The sequence below is a fragment of the Hypanus sabinus genome, chromosome 12 (assembly GCF_030144855.1).
Source record: "Hypanus sabinus isolate sHypSab1 chromosome 12, sHypSab1.hap1, whole genome shotgun sequence".
NCBI classification, from domain to species: domain Eukaryota; kingdom Metazoa; phylum Chordata; class Chondrichthyes; order Myliobatiformes; family Dasyatidae; genus Hypanus; species Hypanus sabinus.
Window position 1 is genome coordinate 28704692 of NC_082717.1, and position 17800 is coordinate 28722491.

Consider the following 17800-nt stretch of genomic DNA (forward strand, 5'->3'; position numbering starts at 1 on the left):
ATCCCTCAGCCAAGCATTTATCCTCCACCTCATCCTATTCCTATTCTCACAGTCGCATGGCACAGGCAGTAATCCCGAGATTACTAACTTTGCGGTCCTGTTTCTCAACTTCCTTCCTAACTCCCTGTAGTCTTTTTTTTTAGGACCTCTTCCCTTTTCCTACCCATGTCATTGGTACCAATATGTACCACAACCTCTGGCTGTTCTCCCTCCCACTGCAGGGTTATCTTGGACGTGATCTGAAACATCCCAAACCCTGGCACCTGGGAGGCAAAGTACCATCCAAGTTTCTTTCCTGCGTCCACAGAATTGCCAGTCTGACCCCCTAACTATAGAGTCCCCTATCACTACTGCCTTCCCTTCCCTACCTTTCTGAGCTACAGGGCCAGACTCTGTGCCAGAGGCACGGCTACTGCTACTTCCCCCATGTGGGCTGTCCCCTCCAACAGTACTCATACAGGAGTACTTATTGTCAAGAGGTACAGCCAAAGGGGTACTCTCTAGTACCTGACTCTTTCCCCTTTCCCCTCTTGACTGTAACCCACCTGTCTGTCTCCCATGGCCCTGGTGTGACCACATGCATATAACTCCTTTCTGTCACCTCCTCACTCTCCCTGACCAAGCGAAGGTCATCGAGCTGCATCTCCAGTTCCCTAACTTGGTCCCTCAGGAGCTGCAGCTCGACACACCTGGTGCAGATATAACCATCTGGGACCCCCCACATCTGACACTGAGCACAGAAAACTGGCCTCACACACATAGTACCTCCTTCTGCAATTAAAACAGTTAAACCTACCTCTCCTCATCCCGTTACTGCCTAAGTTTGTTGAGCCAAAGTCCTATCACTCTGCTGCCCACTCCGACACTGCCCGCTGGATATGGTGGTCTATTTTTTAAGCCTTTCGAGCACTACTGGCTGACATCATGCGCCTGCACAGTCTCGCCTCTTTTACCCCAAGTGGTAAAAATCTCCCTTTGCTCCAAAAAATCAGCTGTTCACTCGCAGCCTTCTTGCTCCGATTCAACATAGTGAATCAATATTTTTTCCAATAAAAACTTGAAAGCTATCTGCAAGATTTGAAACAGATCTTTGTAAACTTTACAATATGAACACTGTCCGCCAAAGATGGCTGCCGCCCTGATGCAGCTGTACAAACCAGAACAGGAAAGGTGAGGTGACATAAATTAGTGATGTGCATTGTGGTGTTTGAAAAACTGACTAACTAGTTAACAGAAACATTTAGCTAAAAGATTATTTTCAATAAGTATAATTATTAATTACTACATTATTTTAGGTAACTAACCTTTCGTGCACACGTTAATTTCCTTTGTGCACTGGTTGAAAAACGCATGTGCGCGCACAAGCACACAGCTTAGAGGGAACATAGCCTGAGGAGTACCTGTACTACAAACACGAGTAAATCTACATATACTGAAAATCTAATGCCACACATAAAATTCTGGAGAAGCTCTGCAGGTCAGGCAGCATCTATGGAAAAGAGTCAACAGTTAACATTTTAGACCAAGACCCTTTGGGACTGAAGAAGGGTCTTGGTCTAAAATGTCAACTGTTTACTGTTTTCCATAAATGCTGCCTGACATGCTGAGTTCTTCCTCAATATGATACCAGTTTGTTTCCTTAGCTTAGCAGTGAAAGCAAAGGTGGTAAAGAGGGCTGAAGATGTGACAAGCAAAACCATTAATGTTTACTGCAACTTTGCAGCTGCTTTCTCACATAAATCTTTGTTCAAAAAAATTTTCAGAGAAGATCTAACTTTTTAAGTATTGGAGCTAGGTTTGTGAACTTGCAGTTCAATTTCCAAACTTTGTAGATTGGTCTGTCACTTCATCAGCACAGGTGCTGCTAAAGAGAACCATAGCATCATAGAGTTTTACAGTAGGGAAACAGGTCCTTCAACCCAACTGGTCCATGCTATCCAAGATGCCCCGTCCAAGTTACTTTGTTAGTATTTGGTCCATAACCTTCTAAACTTTCTATCTTTTGTCCGACTGTCTTTTGAAGATTGTTACTGTCCCTGCCTCAACCACTTCCTCTGGTAGCTGATTCCACAGAGGTGCTACCCTTTGTGTAAAACAAATTGCTCTTCATGTTTCTCTTAAATCTTTCCCCTCTCATTTTAAACCTACGCCCTCTAATTCTGGACTTCATAATTCAGGGAAATAGACAAAGTGCATTCATCTGATCTGTGGTTAATGGATATGGCAAGGGGATGGGAGGCAGGATGATAGAGCTGAGATTGAGCCAGCAGGTTTACAAGTAGATGATGGGTGTAACATGAATGTAAGGAAGGATATGCCAATGATTGGGTACAAATGCAAAAAGCACAAAGGTTTAAATTGTACCACATAGGCAAAATTCAAAAGGGTGAGGATGCAGGACTGAAGGTGCTGCATTTAAATGTGCGTAACATTTGAAATATATCAGATGAACTTGTGGCACAATTCAAGATTGGTTGGCATGACATTGTGGGCATCACTGAGTCATGGCTGAAAGAAGGCCATAGTTGGGAGCTTAACATCAAAGGATACACTTTGTATCAAAAGGACAGGCAGGATGGCATAGGCAGTGGCGTGGCTCTGTTGGTAAGAGATGGAATTACACCTTTAGAAAGAGGTGAATTCGGTCAGAGTGTGATGAATCTTTGTGGGTGGAGTTAAGAAATTGCAAGGGTAAAAAAAACAGTGTGAATCATATATAGGTCCTCAAGTAGTAGCCAAGATGTGGGGTTGAGATTGCAAAGGGAGCTGGAAAAGCATGTAAATGAGGGTAATGACACAATTGTAAGGGGGGACTTAATCAGGTTGGTGTTGGATCACAAGGAAGGGAATTTGTAGAATGCCTACAACATGGCTTTTTGGACCAGCTTGTGCTTGAGCCAACTTGGGGAAACACTATCTTAGATTTGGTATTGTGTAATAATCTAGATCTTATTAGGGAGCTTAACATGAAGGAACCCTTAGGAGGCAGTGATCATAATATGATTGAATTCATATTGCAAATTGAGAGGGAGAAGCATAACTCACATGTATCAGTATTGCAATAGAATAAAGGGAATTACAGAGGCATGAGAGAGGAACTGCCCAGGTGGATTGGAGGAGGATACTGGCAGGGATGATGGCAGATCAGGGGGGGCTGAGGTTTCTGGGAATAGTTCACAAGGCACAGAATAGATATGTCCCACGGAGGAAGAAGTTCTCAAATGGCAGGGGAAGGCAATCGTGGCTGACAAAGGAAGCTAAGGAGTGCATAAAAGCTAAGGAAAGAGCATATAAGGTAGCAAAAGTGAGTGGAAGTTGGATAATTGTGAAGATTTCAAAATCCAACAAAGGGCAACTAAAAATGCTATAAGAAGGGAAAAGATGAAATATGATGGCAGTCTAGCCGATAATATAAACCAGGATACTACAAGCTTTTTCAGTTATATAAGGAGTAAAAGGGAGTTGAATTTGGACCACTGGAAAATGATACTGGTGAAGTAGTAGTAATGGGGACAAAGAAATGGCAGATGAACTTAATGGGTACTTGGCATCTGTCTTCACTATGGAAGACACTAGCAGTGATGAACTTAATGCATACTTGGCATCTGTCTTCACTGTGAAAGACACTAGCAGTGTGTCAGTGGTCCGTGAAGGACAGTGAGCAGGAGTGAATGCCATTGCTACTACAAAGAAGGAAGTGCTAGGCAAACTCAAATGTCTTAAGGTAGATAAGTCACTTGGGATAGATGGACTACATCCCAGAATCCTGAGAGAATTTGCTGAAGAGGTAACAGATGCATCGGTCATGATCTTTCAAGAATCACTTGATTTTGGCGTGGTCTCAGAGGATTAGAAGTTTGTAAATATCACTCCATTCTTTAAGAAGGGAGGAAAGCAAAAGAAAGGAAACTATAGACCAGTTAGTCTAACCTCAGTGTTTAGGGAAGTATTGGAGTTTATTGTTAATGATGAGGTTTCAAGGTACTTGGAGACTAATGATAAAATGTCAAAGTTAGCTTGGTTTCTATAAAAGGAAATCTTGCCTGACAAATGTGTTAGAATTCTTCGAGGAAGTACCAAACAAGGTGGACAAAAGAGAGGCAGTGGATGTCATTTACATGGATTTTCAGAAGGCGTTTGGTAAGCTTCCACACATGAGGCTGCTGTGGTGAACTATGTGCCTGTCTGGACACGCCCCCTGCTGACTGCTCCTGTGGCTCCTCCCACAGGCCCCTGTATAAAGGCGATCTGAGGCCTGATGCTCGGTCTCAGTCTCCAGGACATAGTATGATGGACACTCACTCCTGGTTCCTTCTTCCAGTCAATAAAAGCCGATATCTCGCCTTACGTCTCAGTGTGAGTTATTGATGGTGCATCAGCTGCTTAACAAGATAAAATCCTCTGGTGTTACAGGAAAGATACTGAGATGGATAGCAGAATGGCTGACAGGCAGGAGGCAGTAAGTGGGAATAAAAGAGGCCTTTTCTGGTTGACTGCTGGTGACTAGTGGTGTTCTTCAGAAGTCAGTATTGGGACCACTGCTTTTCACATTGTCAAAGACTTAGATAATGGAATTGATGGCTTTGTGGCAAATTTGTGGATGATACAAAGATAGCTGGAGAGGTAGGTAGTGCTGAGGAAGCAATATGATTGCAGCAGGACTAAAAAAATTGGAAGAATAGGCAAAAAAGTGCAGATGGAATATGGCATTGGGAAATATATGATAATGCATTTTGGTAAAAGGAACAAAAGTGCTGACTGAACAAACATCAGAGGTGCAGAGTCCTTGTTCAAGACTCCCAGAAGGTTAAGTTACAGGTTGAGTTTGTGGTAAAGAAGCCAAATGCAATACTGGCATTTATTTCAGGGGGAATATAATATAAAAGCAAGGAGATAATGCTGAGCCTTTATAAGGCACTAGTCAGGCCACACTTGGAGTATTGTCAACAGTTTTGGGCTCCACATCTCAGAAAGGATGTGTTATCATTGGGGAGAGTCCAGAGGAGGTTCACGAGTATGATTTCAGGTATGAAGGGGTTAATATATGAGAAGCATTTGGCAGTTTTGGGCCTGTATTCACTGGAATTTAGAAGAATGTGGGGAGGGGGAATCTCATTGAAACCTACTGAATGTTGAAAGGACTAGATAGGGCAGATGTGGAGAGGATGTTTACTATGGTGGGGGTATCAGAGGGCACAACCTCAGGCTTGAGGGGTGACCTGTTAGAACAGAGGTAAGGAGGAATATTTTTTAGCCAGAGGGTGGTGAATCTGTGGAATGCTCTGTCACAGACTGTGGTGGAGGCCAAGTCCGTGCGTATGTTTGATGTGGAAGTTGATAGTTCCCTGATCGGTCTGGGCATCAAAGGATATAGTGAGAAGGTGGGTACATGGGGTTGAGTGGGATCTGGGATTAGCCGTGATGGAAATGGTGAAGCAGACTTGATGGGCAGAATGGCCTAATTCTACTCCTATGTTTTTATGTCCCTCATAATTTTATTCACATCTTTAAAATCATGTCTCAGTCTCCTATATTCTAAGGAATAAAGTCCTAACCTGTTCAACCTCTCCTCCCTCTGGCTGATCAACATCTGTTAATATCTCAAACTTCATAGGGTAGGTCTCTGCAGCTGTACAGCTGCACAGGAGAGAGAGAACCAACAGATAGGCAAGGCGTGCATAAGGTTGTACCTGCTACGATGAGTGCGCTATGCAGATAGCCTATATCTCTGTGTTCAAAGATACTGTCATAGTTTATACAACAGCATGCCACCTTGCTCAATACAGTTAACTCCCATCACTCCACAGGCATGTATGCTGCTTCAGAAGTATCTTCTTCAGTACCTCCTGAAGCGCAACCTCTGCGTGCAAAGTTTCCGTTACAGATCCTTATTTTGCTCTTCTGCAAAGTGAAAGGTAAACAATTACTTTCACGCAAGAATCCCATCTGACCCTGTAATTATGAGAGGTGCGAATCCTGTTCAATAGTTCTATTTAATATCAGAGAATGTATACAATATTGAACCCGAAAATCTCACTCTCTGCAGACATCCTTGAAACAGAAGAAACACCCCAAAGGATGAGTGACAGAAAAACTGTAAGAACCCCTATCTGTAGAAAAACCCCAGAACCCCAAGACCCCAGAAAAACTTTAAGCCCCCATACTCCTGGCACACACAACAGCAATGAGCTTTATCTATCCTCCACACTCTCCCTCCCCTACTTATTCAAAGATTCAAAGTGCATTTATTATCAAAGAATGTATGACTTATACAACCTTGAGATTTGTTTGCTTACAGGCAGTTGCAAAGCAAGGAACCTGAAAGAACCCAGTTTAACAATATATAACCAACCCCCAATGTGCAAAGAAAGAGGGAAAAAAACTAAACTAATGATCCAAATAACGGAAGCAACCAACAACAGCGTTCCAAACCAAATTGAGTCCTTTGATGCAAAATCCCTGAAGCAGCCCAGAGTAGGCCTAAATCCTTGGTATTCAGTTCATCATATTAGTGGAGCAAATCATCGCAAAGCAGCTGGGGGTGGTCTCGTGGCCTTAGCATCGCAGAGAGAAGAGCTCCCAGTTCATCTGGATTGGCACTTAAATTGTCCGAACCCTTCCACAACAATTCATGCTGGGCCTACATTTCACTGCTGGAGAAGCAGTTCTTGACCCAGATTGATCCAACCTCGCCCAACTCTTGACACCCTGCCTTCCAGTATTTCTGGGTCAGTGTCTAGCATAAAGCATCAACATTCCTGCCACCCACTGTGCAAGCAACAGCAAAGTCCCCAAAGAGAGACTGTGGTCCACAGTACATCAAAAACTAGCTATTCATTCCAACATCCTTGACATCCCACAGGCACTCTCTCTCACATACAAGGGGAGACAGATATCGCTCCTTCCACAGCGACAGGGGAGACAATAGTCGCTATTTCAATGTTGCAGTCTAGAACATTGCTTTTTATTTTGAGTTCCCCGACTCGAGAATCAGCAGCAAACTCTCCCTCACCATTGAGAGATTGATCGATCAATTAATTATCAAGTGCAGAGCCCTCTGACAGTCACTCTCGCTGTCTACGATCTTCCAACTCCCACTACACTTCAGTTCGCAACACCAGCAAGAATTCATGTCCACAAGGCCAGCCAGGCCCCAAAGTCACCTGACCAGGCCGAACCTGGACATATCGAAAGAAGGCCAATTGGCGAGCTCTTAGAATGAGCTGAGGGAAGGCATCTACTGGCACCATCTTTAGTACCACCCACCTCTTGTGAAGTACATGGACTACATTTATGTTGTATGACTTCTGAGGGTCACTTCAATTCCTTTTTCAAAGTATTCATAGGTAGCTGCCTTCTCAACCTATTTATTTCAGCCATGAGGATGCAGTGAGGCTTGTAGACCTTTTTGCATGCAGACCTATGAGCCTGAATTTAATTGCTCTGATGGTATAACTGTATTCTTCTGTTAGAAATTTATGGCCCTTGTGAACTAACCACATAAGTTAGTGTTGAATTCCAGGTTATTTGCACAGTGATAAAAATATAATTTCAATGGGTCTTGAGCATTTTCCATGAAAGGCAAATTGGGACTATATATACCATGGTAGTAATCGAGGTAAATGGTGGAATATAATAATCTAGTGCAAATGGTGGGATTAAGTTAGATTAGCATTATTTGTCACATGCACATCAAAATATACAGTGAAATCTGCCATTTATGTCAAATCAAATCAGGACTAGGCTTCAGGTAGCAACATATCATGCCCACAGCTCATTAACCTAAACTGTACATCTTTGAAATGTGGGAAGAAACTGGAGCACCCAGAAGAAACCACACAGTCACAGGAGGACGTATAAACTCCTTACAAGGAGCAGCAGGAATTGAACTCCAGTTGGTGAGTGTGGGTGCTATAATGGCTTCATGCTAAAGGCTGATTTATACTTGTGTATATGGGCTTTGCCGTAGCCTATGCCGTTTTCACTTCTGCATAGGCTCTATGCCGTAGTGAGCATGTGTTGGTGTGCGCCAAAACGCTAGGCGGTGGGGTTTCTATGCCACTGTGCTGAGTTTCTTCGTGAGAGACATGGTTGAGGAAATGCATTTCAATCATTTTCGCATGTCGGCAGGTAGATTTGACGATTTGGTTCATCTGTTTCGCATCAGTGTACAGACATGGCGGAGCAGCAGCAACCGGAAGTGCGTAGGAGGAAATGTGATGCTACCAAGCGGACCAATCACAGTTGTTGTGGACTGCGTTGCCGCGACGCGCGAGTTACTTTTTTGGGGAGGTGCACATCACCCTACGGTGTAGGGTACATGGTACCTATGGCATAGATGCGATGCAGAAGTATAAATCAGGGATAACTGCTACGCTACTGTACAACACTTATACAGGCAAGGGTACATCGCCTGGTAATTAAACTACTATCTCCACTGAACTGAACTGAATTGAAGGAGCATTTTTCATTAGCATGCTGTTGGTTCTTGGCCGTTCAAATTCTTGGCCGTTCCATATTATATTGCATGTTCTACCAAATCTTGCAGTATGCATGGGAAATTTTGCTTCCATAACTCTTTAATGAGGAACAAAAAAGGGGCTAGAAGGCAAAGTAAAAGCAATTTTGTTTTTCAGAACAATTAGCCCAATTTCCAATGTTGATCCTCGGCTGATCCCAAATGTTTACCTGGTGCCTGCCTGAGGTGATCAGCCAATTAATAGGATTAGTGGCAATGCATTTCTCCAGCAGGAAGAAAGTCGACAAACTAGTTTGTATCCTTAAGCCTGCTGCAAAATTTGTAACTTCTTCCATCTGCTCACCAAGTGAATTAGAGCTCCTGAGTTTGAATTTTGTGTTTCAATAAAATAATGTTTTTGAGGAGTCAGATAATTGCCCATGAGGTTTGCTCTATGTACTAGGTCTCCCACCACTGTTGATAGACATGGCTCCAATTTAGCCAATAGAGCAGGAACTCTGGGCATGAATGCCCATCCAGGCTGATTTGCTCTTTGGCAAAAGGCAAAGAGAGGGAATAATGGGGGCCTTTTCTGCTTGGCTGCCAGTGACTAGTGGTGTTCCACAGGGGCCGGTATTGGAACTGCTTCTTTTTATGTTATATGCCATATATTAGGAAAGATAGTAAGAGATTTGAAAGTAGTGGGAAATACACCAGAAGGGAAGGGGAAATACAAAATGATAGGAGAAGACCGGAGGGGGTGGGATGAAGCTAAGAGCTGGAAAGGTGATTGGCAAAAGTGATACAGAGCTGGAGAATGGGAAAGGATCATGGGACGGGAGGCCTCAGGAGAAAGAAAGGAAGGAGGGAACTCCAGAGGGAGATGAAGAACAGGCAGGGTGATGGGCAGAGAGAGAGAGAAAAAAAACAAACAACTAAATATTTCAGGGATGGGGTAAGAAGGGGAGGAGGGGCATTAATGGAAGTTAGAGAAGTCAATGTTCATGCCATCAGGTTGGAGGCTACCCAGCCAGTTTACAAGGTGTTGTTCCTCCAACTTGAGTGTGGATTCATTTTGACAGTAGAGGCGGCCATGAATAGACATATCAGAATGGGAATGGGACATGGAATTAAAATATATGGCCATATATTTTGGATATATACCTCAAGAATGGTTGAAAAGAGTTAAATATTTAATGAATATACTGTTGGTGGCTGGTAAAAAGACTCTTACTAGGAAATGGTAATCACAGGAGAGCCCAACTTTAAATACATGGATGGAAACTACAATGGACATTTACAAAATGGAGAAGATAACAGCATCTGTTCATCATAAGCTGGAACAATTTGATTCATACTGGGAAAAATGGTTTAACTACATAATGCCTCATAGGCCTGATCTTATTCTCACAAATCAATGAATCTGTTGTAAAAAAAGATCACTCCCTACTTGTACATAGTTCTTTCCTTTTGCTTGCTTTTTCTTTCCACTCCTTTCTATAAGTGTATACCCCAGATAAATAATTTGTGGAGATTTTGTGATATATATGATTATATCCGAGACCGAGCGTAGGTATTCAGCAAAACGGTCTCCCAGTCTGCCTCGGATCTCACCAATATATAAAAGGCCACACCGGGAGCACCGGACGCAGTATACCACACACAGTGAAGTGTCGCCTCACCTGGAAGGACTGTCTGGGGCCCTGGATGGTGGTGAGGAAGGAAGTGTAAGGGCAGGTGTAGCAAAAGGCCTAGAATTTCCAGTAGTGATAGAGTCTAGGACCAGAGTGCACAGCCTTAGAATAGAGGGATGTCCATTTTGAACGGAGGTGAGAAAGAGTTTCTTTAGCAGAAGGTAGTGAATCTGTGGAATTTATTACCACAGAGACTGTGGAGGCCAAATTGTTGGGAATATTTAAAGTGGAGGTTGATAGCTTCTTCATTAGTTAAGGTGTTAAAGGTTACAGAGAAAAGTCAGGAGAATGGGGTTGAGAAGGATAATAAATCAGCCACGATTGAATGGTGGAGCAGACTCGATGAGCCGTATGGCCTAATTCTGCTTCTATGTCTCATGGTCGTTTGGTGTTATTTACCTAAAAGAAAATTGGTATAGACGTGGTTTACAGAAATGGTTGAAATCTATCTCAACTGGGTCGTTGCCATTTTCTGGTGTATTTTGATGATCTCTCAAAGGAATACTGCAGAAGATCAACAAAACCCTTAATCTTTCAATTTTTGTATAAATTAGATTTGCTTGCTTGAATCATTGCAACATCTTTTGGAATCAACAGAAGATGTCTGGCACACGCACAAGGCTTGAGGAACAAATACCCTGAAGGCTTTGAAGTTTGAAGTGATCAAGAAGAAAGTAATGGCCTTGAGACAAGTAAATCACAATTAACTAATCAGAAGTAGTTATCTGAGTTACTTAGTTCCTTAAAGCTTTGAGTAGTGTCCTCATGTGGTTCAGGTTTGATTCCAGATCTGCAGTGAATCATTGGACCAACTTGTAGGGATTCTATAATTGACTTAGTTCCTCAATTAAACAAGGTTAAAAATTTATATCAGCCCATATTTCTGCTCTTGACAGCAACTCACCATCTTGAGATGAAAAGTATACATGTGTGGAATTTGTTGTGGTGGAATGAAGCTTGACTCATGCCCAGAGATTAGCCTCACATCTAAAGCATGGACAGTTGGACGTGTCTGCAAATCAAACAAAGTGTCAATACTTGTAGCTCAGGATAGGGCTACAGTTGGTTAATTTGAAAAGTGGGAGAAGTATTCAGTAAGTTCTTATTTTGTCCAAATTGACTGCATTTTCAAACCAAAGATCACTTACAAATGATTAAGCTATTAATTAATCAGATTCTTGTATGCTTCTTTGAATAATATCCATTCTATCGCTTATTGCTCCATTAATTCAAATTTATTCCATCTTTCTCTTTCCAGTTCAATTCAGAATACAAAACATCTGGTGAAAATTGACCAAGAAGCTTTCAGGAACCTACCACGGCTGAGATACTTGTGAGAGGACCTTAATTTGCAATAGAGTTTGAAATGAAAGATTTATACAGCCCTGTTTATATTTAATGTTTTGAGTGTGGTTTCTGCAGCATTAATGATCTTTTATTCAATCTTTATTACAATTTATGTATTAGTTCCTAAAGATTGTAAAAGTAAATGCAGATAAGAAAAATAATCTAATCCAGCTGTTTCATCTTTTCACAGAAATAGAGCCCCTGTACTCCAGCAGATGGTTATAAGGCTTCCTTTCATCTATAAATTAGGAGTATGTTCAGAATTCCCAGGGAAATAGTTCTCCCATTCTCCTACTGCAGGATCTCTGCAGATATTCCACAATTCTCCCTCTATTAATATACCTGGAAGATTAATTTTCTTCAAAAACATTTTTCTGAAAATCATTGCCAAATTTAAAGAAAGATGCTCTTTCTTTATTCTTTTTATGGGTTCCAAATCTTGTATTCTGAGGCTGTACCCCTCTGGTCCTAGACTCTCCCACTACTGGAAACATTCTCTCCATGTCGACTCTATCTTGGCTTTTCAAATGGTTTCCAATCTACCTTTGCAGTTAGATAGTAGAAGCTGTAAGATTTGGAACTACTTTATGCTGCTTGATCTTTCATAAAAAGGAAGTTGGAACAAAATAAGCAACTGGAACAAAATAAGCATTGGATTCTTATTTGAATACTGTATTAGTACAGAAATTTATCCAAAGCTGCCTTGTAATGAGGTAGAGAGAATTCCATGCAGAACACAGATCCTTATAAGATGTTAATAGTAGTACCAGTAAAAAGACGAGAAAAACATAAATAAAAACACAAAATGCTGGCAGAACTCAGCAGGCCGGACAGCATCTGTGGGAGGAGGTAGTGACGACGTTTTGGGCCGAAACCCTTCATCAGGAGCGAAGTAACATGGGATGGTCAAGGGGGGGGATAAGAAGTGGGGGGAGGGTTAAAGTAGAGAGCTAGGAAGTGATAGGTTGGAGGGAAATGGGCTTGGGGGGAAGGTGGAGAATTATGGGAAATAAAAGAGAAAGAAAGGCAGGGCTGGGGGGAGATTATAGTGAGGGGGGAAAAAGAGAGAGAAAGAGAACCAGACTGAAATAATAGATAGGGATGGGGGTAAGGGGGGGGCAAGGGTATCAACGGAGGTCTGTGAGTTGGATGTTCATGCCAGCAGTTAGGAGGCTACCCAGGCGGGAGATAAGGTATTGCTCCATCAACCTGCGCGCGGCCTCATCTTGCCAGTAGAGGAGGCCATGGACAGACATATCGGAGTGGGAGTGGTCTGTGGAATTGAAGTGTGTGGCCACAGGGAGATCCCGCCACTGCTGGAGGACTGAGCGCTGGTGTTCGGTGAAACGATCTCCCAGTCTGCAGCGGGTCTCCCCAATGTATAAATGGCCACATCGGGAGCACGGGATACAGTATATCACCCCAGTTGACTCGCAGGTGAAGTGGTGCCTCACCTGAAAGGACTGTTGGGGGCCTGGGATGGTGGTGAGGGAAGAAGTGTGGGGGCAGGTGTAGCACTTCTTCCATTTGCAGGGATGAGTGCCTGGAGGGAGGTCGGTGTGGAGGGATGGGGGGGGGGGATGAATGGACAAGGGAGTCGCGTAGGGAGCGATCCCTGCGGAAAGCATAAAACCTTCTTTGTAGCATGATCCAGTAATGTTTCCCAAGATCTCAAAATTATAGCATGGCTGGCCCCCAAACAGTTATAGGCTTTTAAAACTTGGGCCTTGTCATCTCTTAAATGCTAATGTCTCAGATTATCTGTCATCACCTTGATGGTGTTCCTGCACTTGGGTCTTCACTTTGATTTCTTATCGACTGAAATAACTAGTATCAAAAGTATCTAATTCATGGCCTAAAAATCTGCTTTTTGTTTCTGCCTTGAAGATACAAAAAGTTAAAATTCTGTATCAGAGAGTGCGGTTATTTTACCAAGTGTTCCTTTCACACCCTATCAAAGAATTAACGATTTGGCAGATTTCATAAACTAACATATTTAACCACAAATGAAAATTGTGCATTCTTCTTGCACAAATTTTTCTGGCAAAGCTCTCCACGTCCAAAGTGCTCTAAACAGCAATTTAAATATAATCTCATCCTCTTTCTCTTATGTGATGTCCTTGGTTTCCAGTATCCCAACTTGCACCATGCAATTAATCCATTCTCTATATTTGCTCATCTGTATAGACACTTAAGATTTTAAATTGCTTTTAAAGTCCTTATGTTTCAGATCTGACATGACCTAAGTCCCTCTCTTTGTAACTTTCTATAATTTTACAGTCACTTTTTAAATTTTCCCTACAATCTTCCAATTATGCTCTCTTCTGCATTATTGAATTTAAACCCTTGCAATAAGCAATTTTTCCATCAGCTACTTAATCCCAAATTCTGAATTCTTTTAGAAATTTACAGACAGAGGAGTCACTTTAAAAAAATGCATCCAATTGATGCCTTTTGAAATCTATCCAACTTCCTTTGAGTATCTGAATTACAACTCTTTTTAAATTTGCACCATTTAGATATTTCATCAGATCTTGCCATTATACCTCCTATACCCAAGTCTGATTCATGTGTGATTGTTATGGGAAAACAACCAGTCTAGAAAGAAGTACATTCAGTTTTCTTCCTCTAACTAACTTGCTCCAAGCTCTTGGTAATTTTAGGCATGTTAATATTAGCAGCAAGTTTTCAATATACCATGTAATAAATTGCTTTTTGAAAATAATAACCCTGCACACAGAATCTACTGCATATATTTAGTAATTTTGTTAAAATAATCTCCATCCTTACCTTACCAATTAGAAGGTAGATAGAGTTGTAAAGAAAGCTTTTGTTATTGAGTGAGGGAGCTGGAGATTGTTTTCATCACTTTTTTTCTATAGGTGATGGGGTCAGGGATTGTTGCTGTTTTTTGTGTGAATGAGGGAGTTGGGGATTGTATTGTTGCCGTATTGTTTCTGAGGTTGTGAGGGATGTTGGGGTCTGCGAGTTTTGTTTCTTTGCTTTTTGTACCGGGGGGAGGGGGAGTTGATGTCCTTTCTTTCATCAGCTCCAATGGTCTCTCTGTATTTTGTGGCTATCTGGAGAAGACAAGTATCCGAGTTGTACCGACAAAATGAACCCTTGAAACCTTCTGGCATATTGGCTTTCATAAACCAAAGTGCTGAGTGCAGGATGCGGGATATTATGTTGAAGCCTTTTAAGAGATTGGTAAGCCTAATTTGGTAAATTGGGTGCAGTTTTGGTTACCTACTGTACCTACAGGAAAGATGTAAATAAGGTTGAAAGAGTGCAAAGAAAATTGGCAAGGATGTTGTCAGATTTGGAGGACCTAAGTTGTAAAGCAATGATTGAATAGGTTAGGACTTCATACCTTGGAATGTGGAAGATTGAGACGAAATTTGATGGAGGGATACAAAATTATACTTATATAGATAGGCTAAATGTAATCATACTTTTCCACTAGCTTGTGTGGGACTACAAGCAGTGATCATGGGCTAAGGGTAAAAGGTGAAAAGTTCAAGAGGAACATGAGGGGAAACTTCTTCATTCAGTGGGTCATGAGTGTGTGGAAGGAGTTGACAGCACAAGTAAAGCATGGGAGCTCGATTTCAATGTTTAAGAAAAATTTGGATTGATGGATGGTAGGGGTATGGAGGGCTATGGCCTGGTGCAGGTCAATGGGACGAGGTAGTTTAATAATTCAGCACAGACCAGGTGGGCCAAAGGGTCTGTTTCTGTGTTATACTTCTCTATGAGAAGTATACATTTCTAGGCTGATGTATTTTTCCCTGTATTCCAGGACAAAGTTGTATGTGCTGAAAGCAAATGAGAATCATGAATGTAAACCTCAATAATGTAAAAGCGTAGAAAATTATAGAGGGACAGATTGCACACAGGTATATTTATATTAAAAGCATAAAGTGTTAGTAAACCTTGTGTATGTAGCATTCTATCTGCACTTCCTCGGCAATATTAGTAAGTAATTTCATGGAAAATATCCATGCCTTGTACTCTTTACCAGATGCATTATCATGCAGGTATTTTCTACTCTAGGCATCTCTTATGAAATTTCCCTTTGGAGTTTCTATACATAGAATCAGTTGACTAGTGCTAATTCCCTCAGATTATGAACATTATCAAAGAAAGGGAAAATGCTGTTGAATGTGCGTACGATTTCTGATTAAACAATGTTTGATATTCCGCTGACTTAGGATTTTGTTTGAAAATACTTCCTACTAAATGTACCTGTTTGATGCTATAGTAGACTCATAAATTTGTTAAACTTCGACATAGTCACCTGCAAGTTAAAAAGAAATAATTGTCCCACTAATTGACTTAGTGATCAATTCATAATTGTTTTTTTAAACCAGGAGCATTTGCAACACTGGGGTAGGATTTTTTCCTGACCTGACCCATATCCACTCTATTGCATCCAGTTTTATTCTGTAAGTATCCTTACAACCTTATCAGTATAATTGAAATGTATTTGATGGGGGAAGGGAGGGAAAGAGTGTTTGCTTTTATTATCCAGCTGAGAATGTAAATAGCCACATACACAAAACACTGGAGGAACTCAGCAAGCCAGGCAACATCTATGGAAAAGAGTATATTTGATGTTTCAGGCCAAGACATAAGGACTGAGAAAAAATGATGAGGAGTCAAACTAAAGAAGTTGTGGGGGGGTTGGGGAGGGAGAAACACAAGGTGATAGGTGAAACCAGGAGGAGGGAAGGGTGAAGTAAAAGAGCTGGGAAGTTGATTTGTGAAAGGGATACAGGGTTGGTGAACAGGAAATCTGATAAGAGAGGACAGAAGGCCATGGAAGAAAGGAAAGGGGGGGGGGAGCACTGGAGGAAGGTGATCCAAGCTATGTACCATATTGAAAATTGTTCCCATGTCCGTGCAATTTCTGCACCATCATTTTTCTGGCTGCCTTCAGTGAAATTGTCAAACTAAAAGCAAGTTTTGTGTTGAAAATACAAGACTACTGAAATTAAGCAGATTCATTTCACTTGAGCTTTTCTCATAGTCGGAGAAAGTGGGCAGTATTACAATCAAGATCCTAGTATCAAAAGAAGTATTGGAAAATAAATTAGTTGCAGTGGCTAGAAATTCCTTCATTAGTTCAGTTATCTCATGCGTTAAGTTGCTGACAGGAGAGATAGCCTGCTGTTACTGCAAATTATTCAGAAGGAATTGAGGATGATTGGGAAATTGTTAATCTGAAATAAATCGAACATACAAAAGAAAAACATATCACCATGTGTGAATTGTGAATGGAAGAATGATTACAAATTGACAGTTATAAACAATCATCATAGCTAAACTAGACCACAAAGTTTATCGTTACCCAAGAAAAATGATGAAAGAAGCTCCAAAAATATCAGAAGACAACAGCAAGGTGAGTTAAGCATCGAGTGAACAGTCTGCGAAGGCAAGGAGGGAGAGTTACTTGTGGAGAAAACCAAGGTGGAAATGAGAGTATTTAAGAATTTATCGTCAATCTTTAATTACCCTTAAACTGAATGTCATGTCCATTTCAGAGCCGGGTAGGATTGATGCAGTTCTGGTGTTAAATGTAGGCCAGACTAAGCAAACTATACTGCTGAATCAAGCTGCCATACTTAAGAAAGATCCCAAATATTCAAGAAACTTGGAGCAACATTTCAGATGCTTTAATAAATTAGATGTATTTTGCATCATAACCTAATCTCCAAGGTTGGTCTCAGCCTGAAATATTGACTATTTATTCATTTTTATAGATGCTGCTTGACCTGATGAGATCCTCCACCATTTTATGTGTGTGTTACTCCAAGGTTATTGTTCATTTTGCTTTTCAAAGAAACTTGAACTGGTCTGAAGAATTAAAAGGAACCTCACAGTCAAGGGCTTCGTAACATATATTTCATGAAGAGAATCCAGGCAGTAAAGAATATTGCACCAGATCTGGATGTAAGAAAATTAATTATTTAGGAGACTGATCTTTCCTTTTAATATCACTACACCATATGCATTCATTTACTTTCACCGCATTGTTTTTGCTATCAATTGTTATTAGTACCATATTTTGCTAAACAGCAGAATCAGAATCAGGTTTAATATCACTGGCATCACAGATTATGGTAGAGGCCAAGTCTGTGCATATATTTAAGGCGGAAGTTGATAGTTTCCTGATTGGTCAGGGCATCAAAGGATATAGTGAGAAGGCAGATATTTGGGGTTGAGTGGGATCCAGGATCAGCCATGATGGAGCAGACTCGATGGGCTGAATGGCCTAATTCTGCTCCTTTGTCTTATA

General features: G+C 41.3%; 1 protein-coding gene across 1 annotated transcript in view; it reads left to right on the plus strand.

Moving 5' to 3' along the window:
* The window catches only part of LOC132402725 (lutropin-choriogonadotropic hormone receptor-like), a 223806-nt gene that overhangs the window by 174116 nt on the left and 31890 nt on the right, over positions 1-17800 (plus strand). The window contains exons 4-5 of the mRNA XM_059985690.1: positions 11411-11485; positions 15873-15947. Of these exons, the coding sequence (XP_059841673.1) occupies positions 11411-11485; positions 15873-15947 (150 nt within the window). The remainder of the gene's footprint in view (positions 1-11410; positions 11486-15872; positions 15948-17800) is intronic.